We start from the raw sequence: 16,228 nt of genomic DNA on the forward strand, positions 1-16,228 counted from the left end.
CAAATGCCACTTTTATTCTGAGAAATAACAACATGTAAATAACAACTAGTATCTATACTCATTTTCACAAGTGACAGTGAGGTAAGTTCTTGGAATAAAAGTTTTGTAATTGAACAAGTTTAGCTTCATACAGAACTTAGGACATTGCCCTTATTTTATGCATTACGTTAGAGGCACCAGGAGAGCCTTTGGGCCTGAAGTACCTGCTTTGCTCCAAGTTAAGTGATTATTAAACTATAAGAGGAATCTAGAAAAAAATAATGCATTCTCCCATAATAGTCATTAATATCTAACACAGTTATCAGATGGGTTTCAGGTCACCTAGCAGGGCCCTTTGAAGGACACCAGATATGGTATACTTTTTTTCTTTCATGGGAAACTTCTCAGAAAAATAAGAATGTTTGTAGACAACATTTTGAAATATAGCTTTAATGAATATAACTGCCACGCAATAAACTGCACATAATTAAGATACATGATTTGGTAAGATTTGATATACGTAAATATCTATGAAATACCACAATCAAGGTAATGAACACATCCATCACCTTCAAAAGTTTCCACATGTCCCTTGTAATCCTTCCTTCTTGCTTCTCTGTGCCACCCCCCCCACCTACAGGCAACCACTTATCTGATTTCTGTTACTACAGATTAGTTAACAACAGATTAGTTTAATTTTCTAGAATTTTGTATAATTGGAATTATATAGTATGGGACTTTTTTTGCCTGGCTTCTTTTACTCAACATAATTACTCTGAGATTCATCCATGTTGACCCAAGTATCAATAATTCATTCTTTTTAATGCTGAGTAGTATTTTATTTTATGGATACACCACAACTTGTTTATTCATTCACCTGTTGATGGATATTTGTTCTATTTCCAACCTTTGACTATTAAAATAAGCTGATATGAACATTGGTATACAAGTCTTTGTACAGACAAATAATTTTATTTTTTCTTGAGTAAAAACCAAAGGGAGGAATGGTTGGATCCTAGGGTAGGTGTGTGTTGAACTTTAAAAGAAATTGCCAGACTATTTTCCAAAATGGTTGTGTCACATTGCAGTTCGACCAGCAATGTATATCAACACTTGACTTAGTCAGTTTTTAAAAATTGTAGCCACTGTAATAAGTGTGTAGTGGCATTTAATTGTGGCTTGAATTTGCATTTTCCTAGAGGCGCCTGAGTGGTTCAGTCGGTTAAGTGTCTGCCTTTGGCTCAGTCATTATCTCAGGATCCTGGGACAGAGCTCCACATTGGGCTCCCTGCTCAGTGGGGAGCCTGTTTCTCCTTCTCCCTCTGCTGCTTGCCCTGCTTGTGCTCTCTCTCTCTCTCAAATAAATAGAATCTTTAAAAAAATACCAGCTAGGAATGTGATGGTAATTGGGCTTAGTCTATAGATCAATTAAGAGAGAATTAACAATATTGAGTCTTCCAACCCATGAACACAGTATTTCTCCATTTATTTAGGATTTAATTTCTCTCAGCAATTTTATAGTTTTCAGCATGTATTTCACAGTATTTGTTAGATTAGCGATGTTTTGTAGTTTTTAGTGTACAAGTATTTTGCATTGTTATATTTATCCCTAAATATTTCATATTTTTGATGCTATTGTAAATGGCAATGCATTTAAGTTCACTTTTCAGTTGCCTGTTTTTAGTATTTAGAAATACAGTTGAGTTTTGTACCTTGATCTCACATACTTCAACCTTTCTAAACTCATTTATTAGTTCTAGTAGTTCTCTAAAAAATAGATTCTATTGAATTTTCTACATACACAATCAGGTCACCAGAGGGTAAAGCCATTTGAATTCTTCCTTTCTTAACCAGGTGCCTTCTATTGTCTTTTTCTTATCTTATTGCACCGGCTAAAATCTCCATCATTGAATAAAAGTGGTGAGAGTGGACATCTTGTCTTGTTTCTGATCTTAATGGGAAAGCAATCAGTCTTTTACCACTAAAAATTGGTGTTGGCTATAGTTTTTTTTTTTCACAGATGCACTTTGTTAGGTTGAAGCAGTTCTCTTCTATTGCTAGTTTGTTGAGACTTTATCAGGAATGGATGTTGAATCTGTCAAAATCCTTTTTCTCTGTCTAGAAAGATGATCATTATTTTAAGTTGGTAAATATGGTGAATTATATGATTAATCTTTGGATGTTAATTCAACCTTTCATTCCTGGGATAAATCTCACTTCATCATGATGTATTATCCTTTTGATATTTGGTTGGACTCAATTTGTTAAAATCTTGTTTAGAATTTTGGATCTATGGTCATGAAGGGTATTAACTTATAGGGTTTTTTTCTTCTAATGTCTTTATTAGGTTTTGATACCAGGGTAATGCTGTTCTCATGGAATGAATTAGGGAATGTTCCATGATTTTCAGTGTTTCAGAAGATGTTCTGTAAAACTGGTAACATTTCTTCAACAATACAGGCACAGATTAGCTGGGAGCCTCTAGCTCAGGATCTTGCACAAGGATGCAGTCAAGGGGCCAGCCATTGCTGCAGTCCTCCAAGGCTCAACTGGGGTAAAATCTGCTTCCAACCTCATTGCTATTAGCACATCTCAAAAGATCTGTTTTCAAGTTCATTGACATGGTTGTTAGTAAGCCTCAGTCCTTGCTGGATGCAGACTAGAAATCAGTTGCTTGCCATGTGAGCCTCTCCATAGGGCAGCTCACAACAAGAAGGTGGCCTCCCTCAGAGTGACCAAGTGAAAGAGTGAGAGAGATCCAAGAAAGAAGCCACAGTCTTTTTGTAAACTTATCCTAAAAGTGGTATCACATTAATAAGCATGTCAGTAATTCCAGTCCATATTCAAAGAGAGGGGATTTCCCAAGAGTGTGACTATCAGGAGGTTGGAATTAATGCAGAACATGTTAGAGACTGCCTGCTACAGTTGTTCTTAACATTACCTTATTATCCTTCTAATATCTGTAGAATCTTGGGTGATGTCACCTCTCTTTCCTTATTCAGGTCATTATATATTCTACTCCCCCCCGATCATTTGAAGTAGAGGTTGGTCAATTTTATTGATCTTAATAAAGAGCTTTGGTTTCACGGTTTGTTTCTGATTTTGTTGTTGTTGTTCTATTTCATCAATTTCCAATTTCATCTTTATTATTTCCTTTCTTCTGCTTATTTTGGGACTCAATTTGCTCTTTTTTTTGGTTTCATAAAGTAGATCTTTCTCCTATTCTAATATGGATTTTAGTGTTATCATTTCCCCATAAGTACTGCTTTAATGGCATCTAATAAATTGTGATATGTTATATTTTCATTTTCATTCAGTTGAAAATACTTTCTAGTTTCTCTTTTGATTTCTTCTTTGACCATGAGTTATTTTAAAGTGTTCTATTTAGTTTCCAAATATTTCAAAATCTTCCAGAGTTCTTTCTGTTATGGATTTCTAATTTAATTCTATTGTAGTCAGGGAACATACCCTGTATGAATTGAATCCTTTTAAATTTAATGAAACTTTTTCTATGACCCAGAATATGATCTATCTTGGTAAATGTTCCATGTGTACTTGAAGAGAATGTGTATTCTGCTGGTGTTGGGTGTAGAATTATATAAACGTCAATTAGGTCAAGTTGGTTGATAGTGCTGTCCAAGTCTTCTTTATCTTTACTGATTTTCTCTTATAGACTACATTTTAAAATTTTATCAAAAATGTAGTATCTGCATCTGAACTTGAACATTACTATAATATTTATATTTTATTAAAATATTTTTCTTCCTCTGGTGCTACACACACACACCACACACACACACAGTTACAAGTTTAGAGACCAAAGAACTGAAATGAAATGAAGCATCTGTGATGCTGCACCTTTGAACAAATTTTATTATTTAAGAAAGCACTTTGAAACTGGGTTATCTTATCTTTCCTTGTCTGAACTTGTAAGCTACTTAACTGCAAAATGTGTTTTTATTCACAGTGCCTCTTATTATTTTATTCTTTATGCCAAGTCATGCTCCCACTGCAAGCAAAACAGGCAGCAAAATCTTTAATGGAATGAAAGAAATATAGGTGTTTCTACTATAACACTGTTTACAGGTGCGCCTATTTTAACAGGATATGCAAATGCTTTAAAAACCCTGCATCCTACAAAATTGTGTATAAAAATAATGGGTTATGGGGAAAATAGTATGGGGCCATAACAGTTGAAAAATATTTAAGTTTGTAACCAAAATACCAATAAAAATAATGATTATCCAATTAAAAAACTAGCACTCAGCAAATGTCAATTACCACCATTTGTACCCAGGTCACAGTTGATTTTTGCAACCTTAAATCTGCTAGATGTAGGTACTTGGGGCATGCACTTCCAATAGATAACATTGTCATCCAAATTAAAAATCTGCTCTGGGTCTGTGCTTTCTTCAACAATCAATTGTTTTTAAACACTTGAGAAATATCTTCTCTACTTCTCCATCTACTCCTAGATAGCTTCATAACATAGGAAGTACACCAGTTTTTGAAGCCATTAAACGAGCTACTACTTGCACTTCCACAGTAGTGCAGTATTCTTAGCTTAAGGCTTCCTTCTTTAACTGTAGGAAGGCTTGCCTCTGAAATCTTTAAACCATTGATGTGATGGGGGAAAATTACATATGAACCAATGATATTATTTTCTTATTTTCCAATTGGGTATTAATTTGCACTATAGAAATGTGTTGCAGCTGAAGACTGTACTCCATAGTTCTCTAACTTTGAAATGCATTATTTCCCCAGTCATTTTCTTGGCAGCAGCTACCATTGGGATATAAGTATCTTTCTTCCCAGGGTCACTGAAAATATATTTACTGAGAACCTATTATGTTCCAGAATCTGTTCTAAATGCTGGAGACAGTGGTGAGCATGATAGACAAAGTCCCTGTGTCCACAGACTGTACATTTTGATGGGGGATACAGACAATAAACAGGCAAATCAATCAATATGGTAATATCAGAGAGTTATAATTGCTATGAAGAAAATAAAACAGGTGATAATATATGGATTGAGATACTGGGACTGGATGGCCATTCTGTAGACAGGCTACTCTGGATAGAATGATCAGGGAAGAGGTGACATTTGAGCTAAGACCTATAAGATGAGAAGGAACCAGTCACGGGAAGATCTGGAGAAGACTGTCAGGCAGTGGGAACATAAGGGGACAGTAAGTCAAAGGCCTTGAGATGGGAGTAGGCTTAGTGAATTTGAGGAACAGAATGAAAAGTGGCTGGGGCAGCATCAGAGGTACACTAAGGTTTGACTGCCCTGCGTCACAGCCATGCCGAGGTTGACACAGCCGTTCAAGTCACTGTTCTTTAACAATTCCATGTCCTCCATGCCTCCAATGGCCAACTGTGCCCCAAAATGCCTGCTAGACAAATCCAACTGACTGACCCTCATCTGAGCGCCAAACCCAGGGAATGGAGCACAGGTGACCCTCACAAAGTATAAGGTTGGAGTGGGGCCGGACAAGTCTGACCTCTCTGAACCAGTTGTTGAAATCTGATGTGGGCTCCTTCTAGAATTTAGCTGTGGCCACAGAGAGATAGCTGGAGCAGGGCTTCTCAGGTGGCAGGCTGGGACAGTAGGGGCAGGATGATGGTAAAGAGTATTGGTGTGGGAGATGGGGTGGGCCCTGAGGGAAGGATCCAATAGCAGTGAAGGCAGAATTTTGCAAGTCCCTTCAGAAAAAAGTCTTCATTTAGTTTCTTTTGCCAGCCCTGGAAGTCATGGATACTTACTCTGATGAGCCAGTGACTTTCTTTCTTTCTTTCTTTCTTTTTTTTTTAAGGATTTTATTTATTTATTTGAGATAGAGTGGATGCACAAGAGAGCATGAGCTGGGGGAGAGGCAGATGGAGAGGGAGAGGCAGACTCCCCGCTGAGCAGGGAGCCCGATGCGGGACTCCATCCCAGGACCCTGGGATCATGACCTGAGCCAAAGACAGACACTTAACCGACTGAGCCACCAAGCGCCCTGAGCCAGTGACTTTCTAACCAGCCAGAACTTATCTAACAGATCAACAGGATAGTAGGGCTCCACTATTTTTTCAGAAACCTTGGCCCACCTACGCTGATTCCAAACTATATTGGCCATAGACTCTAATGTTGCTTTGGAATATTTCTCTACATGCTCTCTGTTTTTAATACAAATACCTCATTTTCTATGATGAAAACAGAGAGAGAGGGGGTGGCAAACCCTAAGAGACTCTTAACTCTAGGAAACAAACTGCGGGTTGCTGGAGGGGAGGTAGGTGGGGTGGTGGGGTAACTGGGTGATGGGCTTTAAGGAGGGCACTTGTTGTGATGAGCACTGGGTGTTATATGCAACTGATGAATCACTAACTTCTACCCTTAAAAGTAATTTAAAAAAACAAACAAACAAAAACCCCCAAATACCTCATTTTGTCAGAAGGATCATACCTTTCCTTTATGAGGAGGGACTCTTCATTCTCGTCTTTGGATATCCTTGTAGTAGTTACCACAATACTGGGCTAGACTGTTTTTCCTCAAGAGGCAACTGTACTGCAAGGTCAGGATGATTTCAGGGGAACTTCTCATATAGCTTAATGCCACAGCAGGAGATAAGTTTTACTGATACCACCTAACAGCTCATGATGTCAAAATGATACTTACACTCTGGGTTTCCTGATTCAGGCTATAGGGGATGAGAAACTAGGTATGGGGCTACTTACCTGTTATTCCTGCAGCGAATTGTGAAGCCAAGAAAGAAGACTATCAGAAGAAGTCCACAGCTGAGAAAGGTCCAAACAACACCCAAGAGGACAGGAGATAATGAAGAAACGGTCTTACCGCTGTAGTGGGAAGAGGTCTGAGAACAGAATAAAGAGAAGCTGTTAGGAATGAAGGCTCTTTTATAGATCAAACATGAACTGCCCCACCATCCCCAAAGCTAGGAAATATGCGTCCAGCATGAACATTTCCTCCTCCTCTTCCTCCTCCTCCTCTTCCTCCCCCCATTTCCTCTTTTTCGTCCTCCTCCTCACCACTACCACTGCACCACCACCACTAACAACAACAACGACAATGACAATGACAACAACATGTATATCTGAGCAGCCCTGACACCCCCTGGCTATTCACTCACAATTGTCCTGCAGAGATCATGAAGAGGACTCCGATCCAGCTCCTGGCCAGGAATACCGTCACACAGTTCGGAACAGTTTATTTCAGGCTCCATGTCATCACGTGCCCCTTTCGGTGTGCGCTTATTCAGTCTTGGTTACCTGCTGGTCGTTAACCAGCACATCTTAGACCAAAACACAAGAACAATTCAAATCTTTTCTTCAGAGGCACCATTTTGGAGCTGGCTCTTGGCTCAGAATCTGGGATGAACAACTAGTTCAGGTGGAAGTGAAGGGTTATTTCACTGGGCTCCTTCATCAGACACCCTCCAGGCTTTCCTTGTGCCCTGGCAGTGCACACCATGGGAGTCAAGAGTGGGCATCTTTGTAACCATTAGAATCACACAAAGTGATGATTCTGGCTTGCCACCAGATGGCAGTCACTGCTCCAAGTACTCTCACACAGGCCCAGAAGGAAAGGAAGGCAATTAAACCTGTGAACAAATAAATTATGTGTGTATGTGTATATATATATACACATATATATGCACACACACATTACATATATAAAAACATATATAACACAAATTATATATATTACCTTAATATATAATATATAACATATATATAAATGGTTTATTATAGAGGTTTAAGAATATTATTTTATACATTTTAATTATACATAGTTATATTTTCATTTTATATATGTACTTTATTACATATAACAATGGCTTAACATATATTTAAATAAATATATTTTAAGCCTCTATAATAAAAACATTTTAAAAACAAAGACAAAGCTCATTTAACAATTTATAGATATAAAGTTCAACAGTCTCTTTCCAGATCCTATAAGACCTTTAGTTTAAACATGTGAGGCCCATCTCCCTTTTTTCCCTACTGGGAAATTCCCCTGTCCTTCCAAGATCTTTCCATGCAACTCATGGCTTAAGCCCTGTCTGATCCTGAGTGGCAGTGGCCTTGGGGGACCCATGCTGTCTGCGTGAAATGTCTTTCAGTCATTGGAGTTCTTGTTCACTCAGTGAGTGGAGGAACATTCCATGTCCAGGCAGCGGGGGTCTCAGAATGATGCAGAAACCCTTTGCAAAGAGGTTTTTGTTTATTTTCAAACTTGTAGACTCCTAAAAGTGGGATAGTGTACTCAGGTAATAGGGAGAGAAACTGAGGAGCTCTAGGAATTCCCACAGTGTGAATGAGTGGCCAGAGGACGGTGTTATTTCTCTTAGAAGATGCTTACGATATGAATATTGAGATCTAAAAGGAAGCTCAATTTACAGAACAAAAGTAGAAATGCAGAAAGGCTCAGATTAGCCTCAACAGAAAAGGTAGACATGTTTCTAATTCTTTAAAGCAATCTATCCCTTGAAAGAGAAAACAGATTAGAAATTTTACCAATGGGAACTTGAAAGAGGGTGCCACTTCTGTTTTGTGTTTCTGAAACAGCTTAGCACAGTTTTCTTTATTGTGGAGGGAACTGGAACAGGAAAAAATATCAATTATTATTATTTCAATAGCCACTGAACATAGAACTTGTGTTTAAGCCAGAACAATAGTGACAGGTGTAGAATGCCATCTTTGGATTCTGCATGCTTGGCATGAACAATATAGCACCAGGTGTTGCCCATTCATTGGCCTCTCATATATTCCTGAATTATTTACCAGGTTCATTACAATGAAATCCCAAGAGAACTAAAAGCCACGATCTCCCATCAAGACATTTAAATTCTTGTACAGACTGTCCAATTACTGAATGCAAAATTAAGAACTAAATATACAAATGTGGCTATTTGCATCTTACTTTGGTTGAAATTTTATTGCTGCAAAGACTATTCTTTTTCTTTTCCTCTTTTTAAGCTTAGACATCCCCTATTGTGTCTTCTAATATTGTAAGCCCAAGGAAACTATTCTACATAATGGACTGAAAGATTTATTTTTCCTATATTGCCCTTTTAATCATGCTGACAAATAAATACTTATATTTTAACCATTAATAAGTCCATGCTAGTTTATCTTTGCATCATATAGAGGTACACATCAGTGTGTGTGTGTGTGTGTGTGTGTGTGTGTGTGTTGGTGTATAAAACCCCATTCATTTTTACTACAACAATGTCATGTGAGGTAAACAACAGCATTCCTCATTTTTAAATAAGGAAATTGAAGAGCAGAGTAGAGAACCTGATTCCACATCTGCAGAGGCAGCACTTGAACACAGGAGTTTACATTCCAAGGTCAATATCCACACACTGTCCACCCTACATGGGGCAAACTCTCTAAACTGACCTCTCCAAAGAAGACACCAAATGGCCTGCTGGGGTTCTTCAGTTCCCTGAGCTTAACTTCTAGGAGTTCCCTGGAGTATGGCACATAATAGGGTCTCTATACCAGTAGATCTCAACTGAAGCAATTTTGTACCTCCAGAGGATATTTGGCAACATCTGGAGATATTATGGTTGTCAGACCTGAGATAGGATGCTACTGACATCTAGTAGGTAGAGGCCAAGGATGCTGCTAAACATCCCATAATTCATAGGATAGTCCAAACAACAAAGAATTATCCAGCTACAAATGTGAATAATGCTAAAGTTGAGAATCCTTGGTCAACACTGTGGATCCTAGAAGTACTAACAATCTTAAGCTTACATTATCTTAGGGAGATTCTGTGAACATGATGGGGTAGTCCATATGAACATAAATTTCCTGGGAGATAAATTCCAATGGTTCCCTTGGACAGATTGAAATCATTGGCATGGACCTTTGAATGTTAAGCCCCCATTCGGTCCATGGATATCTAGTGTAGGAACTTACATACCATGATAGTGGGTTCTGCCATGGAGCAGGCATTCAACTCCAACGTTAGCACACATTCAGAGATTCACACATGAGGAGCTGGTGAAACAGTGCATGACTTAGTCACTGAGAGGAGAGTTGAACGATTTCAAAAAAGTGTTGAGAGACTGGGAAATTGAGTGGGGAGTAGTGTGTCAGATAGGGTAATAGTGAGGGATTTGACAACAAGATAGATACAGAATCTAAGGCACAAAGAGAAAGATCTGCTGGGATCCTCCAAGAGCAACCCTTGCCTGGCCTCTAAATCTCTAGAAGTAAACTGTCTAGGCCACAGACAGTAGGAGACACAACACTATACACGGCGGAGCTTATAATTTATTTGACAGAGTCCTGCCCAGTGATTAGGATCAGGAAAATAGGTGATGCATTAGCTACACTGTTGCCAAGTGTAAGATAGTCTATTATAGGTTCACAACTTTGAATGGCCCCATGTCTTTCCATAAAATCCCTCCTTATTCTTCTATACATTATTTCTGGCTATTGAAAAACTAGTCCTACAACTACTGTCTTTTAAAAAGTTGTTGTACAGTTGGTAGGACTTCTGCTTCATGAAGAATTAACTGCTATAGGAATTGCCTTCCTACTGTAAGCTATTTGAAAACTAGACACAATACATGAAACTGCTCTTTTCAGACACTGGATAGCAGATATAGAACTGTGGAAAACAAGTGAGGTGAACCCTACAAGTTACTGACATATATAAAATGAAATATAAAAAATATTCTTTCAATGATTATAATTGACCCAAAGTTACTGCCTAGAGGCAGTTTCCAGGCCACATCCCAGGAAGGAAACCCAAACATAGCCTAAGTCTTGCTGAGGTAAGGAGAATAGATTGGAGTTTGGGGAGGTCAAAGCAGAGGATTTGTGAGGCACAGGAATGAAGAAGAGGGAGATAAAAAGAGAGAGAGGGCTTTAGAAATCTGCAGGGTAGCTCCTCAGTCTTTTTCTGAGTACTGAACTAGACATGAATGAGAAGAAACTACTTGAAACGGAAGACAACCACTGGTAGGCAGTAGCTGAACAATTCCTGGAGCTCACACATAATGGAGAAGCCTCATATTATATATGACATTGGACAGAAGCCTCATATTATATATGACATTGGATGGAATCCTCAGAAAGGTCATATCTTAGTAGTGGAACTAAACCCTAGAAGCTACTCTAGTCTAGGTACTACTGGACTCTAGTCTAGTCTTTTGGGAAGACCTGTCCTAATAATACTTAAAGGAAAGCCTCAAAAGGATCAAATTCATCCACAAAAAACTGAACTGCTTTCCAGAACACAACCCAATGCCCTTTAAAGGAATACAAGATGTAGCACTCAAAAACATAAAATTCAAAATGTCCATCAGCCAATAAAAAATTATCAGGCATGCAAAGAAGCAAAAAATATGACCTATAAAATGAGGAGCAAAGTGAACAATATAAAAAAGACCCAAATAGAATTCTAGAGATAAAAATATAATCCTGAAATTAAAAATACAATAGATTAGACACCACAAAGATAAAATAATGGTTACAAAGCATTAGAAATTATCCAAAATGAAGCACAGAGAGAAAAACAATTGATAAAATGGACACAGCCTCAGTGACTTATGGAACAATAACAAGTGCTCTAATATACATGTAATTGGATCCCAGGGGATAAAGGTGGGGGAGGGAGGAAACAGAAAAAAAAATTTGAAAGAAATCACCAAAAATTTTTCACATTTGATAAAAAGTATATACCTACAGATCCAAGCTCAACCAAACCCAAGCAGAATAAATGTTAAAACACACATACATACAGTAATGCACATTATAAGGAAATTACTGAAAACTTGCAATAAAGATAAAATCTTAGATGCAGGTAGATTATGTAAAGAATAACAGTAAGACTCACAATAGATTTCTCATTTGGAAATTATGTAAGCTGTAAGAGAACTGAAAGACATCTTAAAGTAATGAAAGAAAAATAAAGTCAACCCGGAATATAATACCCAGTGAAAATGTGTTTCAGTGAAAAGGTAAAAAAAAAAAAAAAAAAAAAAGACATTTTGAGATAAAGAAAATCTGAGAGACATGCACTGTAAGAAATGTTAGAGTACATTCTTCAGGCAGAAGAAAAATGATATCAGATGCAAATCTGGGTCTATATAAAGGAATGAAGGGTGCTGGAAATGGTAAATGTGTTGGTAAATGTAAAAAAAGTGTTTTGTTATTTTTTAAAGCAATGTCTATAAGCATGTACCTACTGCAAAAATACACATATACTGAATTCTCCTTTACACCCGTATCCTCTATACCCTATCATTTTTCAAACACAACTGCCTTAGTTCATATTCGCATAGCTAGTTGAGTTGGTGCCTGCATTACCAACAATAAAGCTGAATCATAAAAGGCTTCTAGGGCCATGAAGCTGTGAGAAGAATGTGAAAGGGAAGGTTGCATATACATTTATGCAGAACTCCATGGTTACACATGCCTTTTCCCCCCAATTCTTTTGCTAATATTCATTCACTTAATTTTGTTTGAACACTAACAATGTCACAGACACTGTTCTAGGCATCTGGAATACACTGGTGAACAAAAGAAAGATCCCTATCTTTATAGAATTCATATTACAACAGGGGAGATATCAAACAATAACCAGTGTGCATGATAGCTAAACAAATTAAACAATATTTTGAAGGTGTTAAAGACAATGGAGTGAAAGGTAGATCAGGGCAAGAGCATTTGGAATTGTCACAGGTGGAATGAAGCAATCTTAAATGAGGTTGCCAGGTTTGGCCATATAAAGAAAAATGTCAAAGGTTAATTCCATAGTGAAAATTACAAGAGCTCTCTACATTAATCTCTTGCTTTTGTATAATAATTAGTTTTTAAAAATAAAGACTATCTCAGTTTTTAGAAAAGAATGAGAAATTATCTATATACTGCTATTATTTCCAGGACAGATTGTTTTTAAAAAAAGCAAGATGCAACACAACATATATAGGGTTCTGCCTTTTGTGTAATAAAAGACATGAAAGCCACATAGGTCATTGGATTATTTTCAAAAAGAAACAATGAGAGAATAAAAGTATTACCTATAAGAGGAGGAAAAGAACAAGGGGGAGGGGACAGGGAGGTAAAATAGACCTCTCAATGTTTATAGTTTTGACTCCACAACTATGTAAATATTTCACTTAATTTAAAAGCAAAATTAAATCAGAAAGAAGAAAATCAATCTCTAAAAATTAAAAACAAATTGAAATAAATTAATCTAACTGTTGATGGTATAACTTAATCTAACTATATCAAGTTGATGGTATAACTACATAAAGGATTTAAGTAACTGTAATTTGATTATACTTCCAAAGGACAAAAAATACCCACAAAGAAATCTTAAACTGCATTAAATGGGTAATATTCTTATTTTATATATATGGTTACACACACATATATACATATACCAACATATAAGTATCTATTAGGTAAAGCAAATAAGTAATTATGGTTATGTTATTAGGAACTAAGATTTTCAAAGTGAGAGAAAAGAGATTCACATATAAAAATAAGTAAATATCTTTCTATCTTTAATTTAAATTAGAAATACCAAGCAATGACGTGGATGGAACTAGAGTGTATTATGCTAAGTGAGATCTCAGTCAGAGAAAGACAACTATCATATGATTACAATCATTTGTGGAATTTAAGAAACAAAACTGATGAACATAGGGGAAGGGAAGGAAAAAATAAAATAAGATAAAAACAGAGAGGGAGGCAAACCATAAGAGGTTCTTAACTATAGGGAGCAAACTGAGGGTTGCTGGAGAGGAGGTGGGTGGGGGGGTGGGGTAATTAATTGGGTGATGATTAAGGAGGGCACTGAATTTAATGAGTACTGGGTGTTATATAAAACTGATGAATCACTAAATTCTACTCCCGAAACTAATAATACACTGTATGTTAACTAAATCTAAAAATAGTTTAAAAAAGATTAAGTACTGTTAAAAAGCTAAAAAAATAAATTAGAACTACCAGTATGATCTTAGAATTTATTTTCCTCTTTTTAAAACAGTCATATTTTCTAGTCTGTTAACTGAGGCTTGGGAGTAATTACAACCCAATAACAATAAACACTCTGAGTGCCCAGATTGTGGTCTCTAAAACCACTCACTAAAAGGAATCGGGTTTCTTTAGTGAAATAGCCAATTTAAGTTATGGAGATGGAAATATACAAGATCAATCTGGGATATCCTGTCATACTAGAAAATAAAAAAGTATCAGAGATAACAGAATCATGTTGAAAGGACACAGGAGTCAACTGGCTCCCCCTGGCCAATGACAGGATAATTTGAGCACCAAAAAGAATTGCAGCTGTAATGCACTGAAACATACGGCACTCACAGTAGGCACTCAACAAATGCTTATTTTTTTTTTGTTTTTTGTTTTTTAAATTTTTTTATTGTTATGTTAATCCCCATACATTACATCATTAGTTTTAGATATAGTGTTCCATGATTCATTGTTTGTGCATAACACCCAGTGCTCCATGCAGAACGTGCCCTCCTCAATACCCATCACCAGGCTAACCCATCCTTCCAACCCCCTCCCCTCTAGAACCCTCAGTTTGTTTTTCAGAGTCCATCGTCTCTCATGGTTCTTCTCCCCCTCCGATTTCCCCCCCTTCATTCTTCCCCTCCTGCTACATTCTTCTTCTTTTTTTCTTTCTTAACATATATTGCATTATTTGTTTCAGAGGTACAGATCTGAGATTCAACAGTCTTGCACAATTCACAGCGCTCACCAGAACACATACCCTCCCCAGTGTCCATCACCCAGTCACCCCATCCCTCCCACCCCACCCCCCACTCCAGCAACCCTCAGTTTGTTTCCTGAGATTAAGAATTCCTCATATCAGTGAGGTCATATGATACATGTCTTTCTCTGTTTGACTTATTTCGCTCAGCATAATACCCTCCAGTTCCATCCACGTCGTTGCAAATGGCAAGATCTTATTCCTTTTGATGGCTGCATAATATTCCATTGTATATATATACCACATCTTCTTTATCCATTCATCTTCAACAAATGCTTATTTAATGAATAAATTAATTTAGCATTGTAAGTATTAATAAGATATTGTTGATGGTGTAATTTACAACATTGACTTAGTGGCTCCTCCATAAGGACACATGGTATAAATTTCTCCTCATCTTGAATACTAGGAAAAGTTAACTTTTTTCTGGAACATTTTTATGTCATGCATAGTATGTTCCCCTCTCTCTTGGCCTCTGTGAAGCACGGAACCAAATGTGTAGCTCACTTACAGCAACTGTGCAATGTTAGGTATCTCTGGCTTATTTTATTACCCTCTATTTTCCCTTTGTCCTGATTTCCTTACCTCTTATTTTTCATCCCACTACATGTTTTATATTAAAAGAAGGGAAAGAGACAGTTGGAGTAATAGGGATGTTTCTACCCAATGTGAGCAAATAGATATATTATTCAAAGTACCTCAGCCTCAGGTTAACCACTAAAAGAGATAAAACAGAACCACATACAAATGCATAAAAAATGTATTAATCAAACCACCACCAACAACAGCATTGTACTAGATGTTCACTAAGATTCCTTCTGGTCCCAAAATCGTCTGAGGTATTAGCGCTCCATTAACTATGTTAATACAGGCAGCAGATACACAGATAATTATAAACAGCAGGGAATATAAAATGCATTTTTAATTGCCTTTGAATGCATTGTGTTATGTTCTGGTAGCAGATTTATAAACATCCTGAATATGGGTCACTTAACACTAAGAGTAAAACTCACTTCTATTCCTGAACATGCACTACTCTTCAAAATGGCAGCAGGCAGGGCAGAGGGTATTCAACCTCCCCCAAGGAGCACCTGCCACATAGATCCTCATATAGGAGATGGCTCACAGTTGTAAATACTTTCTAAGAGAGCATGAGTATGAGATTAGGGTGGGAAAGTATTGCATATATAGGAACAGATGTTTGGTCAGGGTTGTCACAGAATGGTGGAGCAAGAAGCAACCGCAGATATAAAGTCCAATCTCTTCATTTTATGGGTGAGGAAATAGCCCTCAAAGGTTGAGAGGCTCAGGATCACCTAGTGGTAGGAAGACAATCTAGGTCTCTCAAGTTCAGTACTCTTTCTATACTACTTTAAAGACCTTTAAAGGAAGTTGTGGTTGACCTGTCACACATTTGGGACAGCTGCGCGAGGCATGGATTTGAGGAAGCAGGCAGGGTCACAGGGGTAAGAACTCTAGGGCTAT

The 16,228-nt window shown here is 37.3% G+C and overlaps 1 protein-coding gene across 3 annotated transcripts in view; it reads right to left on the bottom strand.

The window, feature by feature from the left end:
* GPR156 (G protein-coupled receptor 156) overlaps positions 1 to 16,228 on the bottom strand; it is an 83,659-nt gene that overhangs the window by 47,345 nt on the left and 20,086 nt on the right. For 2 of the 3 annotated variants that reach the window (XM_078066450.1, XM_036111755.2), the window contains exons 2-4: positions 8,503 to 8,584; positions 7,113 to 7,583; positions 6,700 to 6,836 (exon numbers count right to left, since the gene is read on the bottom strand). In XM_078066450.1, the coding sequence (XP_077922576.1) occupies positions 6,700 to 6,836; positions 7,113 to 7,205 (230 nt within the window). In that variant the 5' untranslated portion in view covers positions 7,206 to 7,583; positions 8,503 to 8,584. The remainder of the gene's footprint in view (positions 1 to 6,699; positions 6,837 to 7,112; positions 7,584 to 8,502; positions 8,585 to 16,228) is intronic. The other variant, XM_078066447.1, reaches the window with a different exon arrangement.

Source organism: Halichoerus grypus, chromosome 1, assembly GCF_964656455.1.
Source record: "Halichoerus grypus chromosome 1, mHalGry1.hap1.1, whole genome shotgun sequence".
Lineage (NCBI taxonomy): Eukaryota > Metazoa > Chordata > Mammalia > Carnivora > Phocidae > Halichoerus > Halichoerus grypus.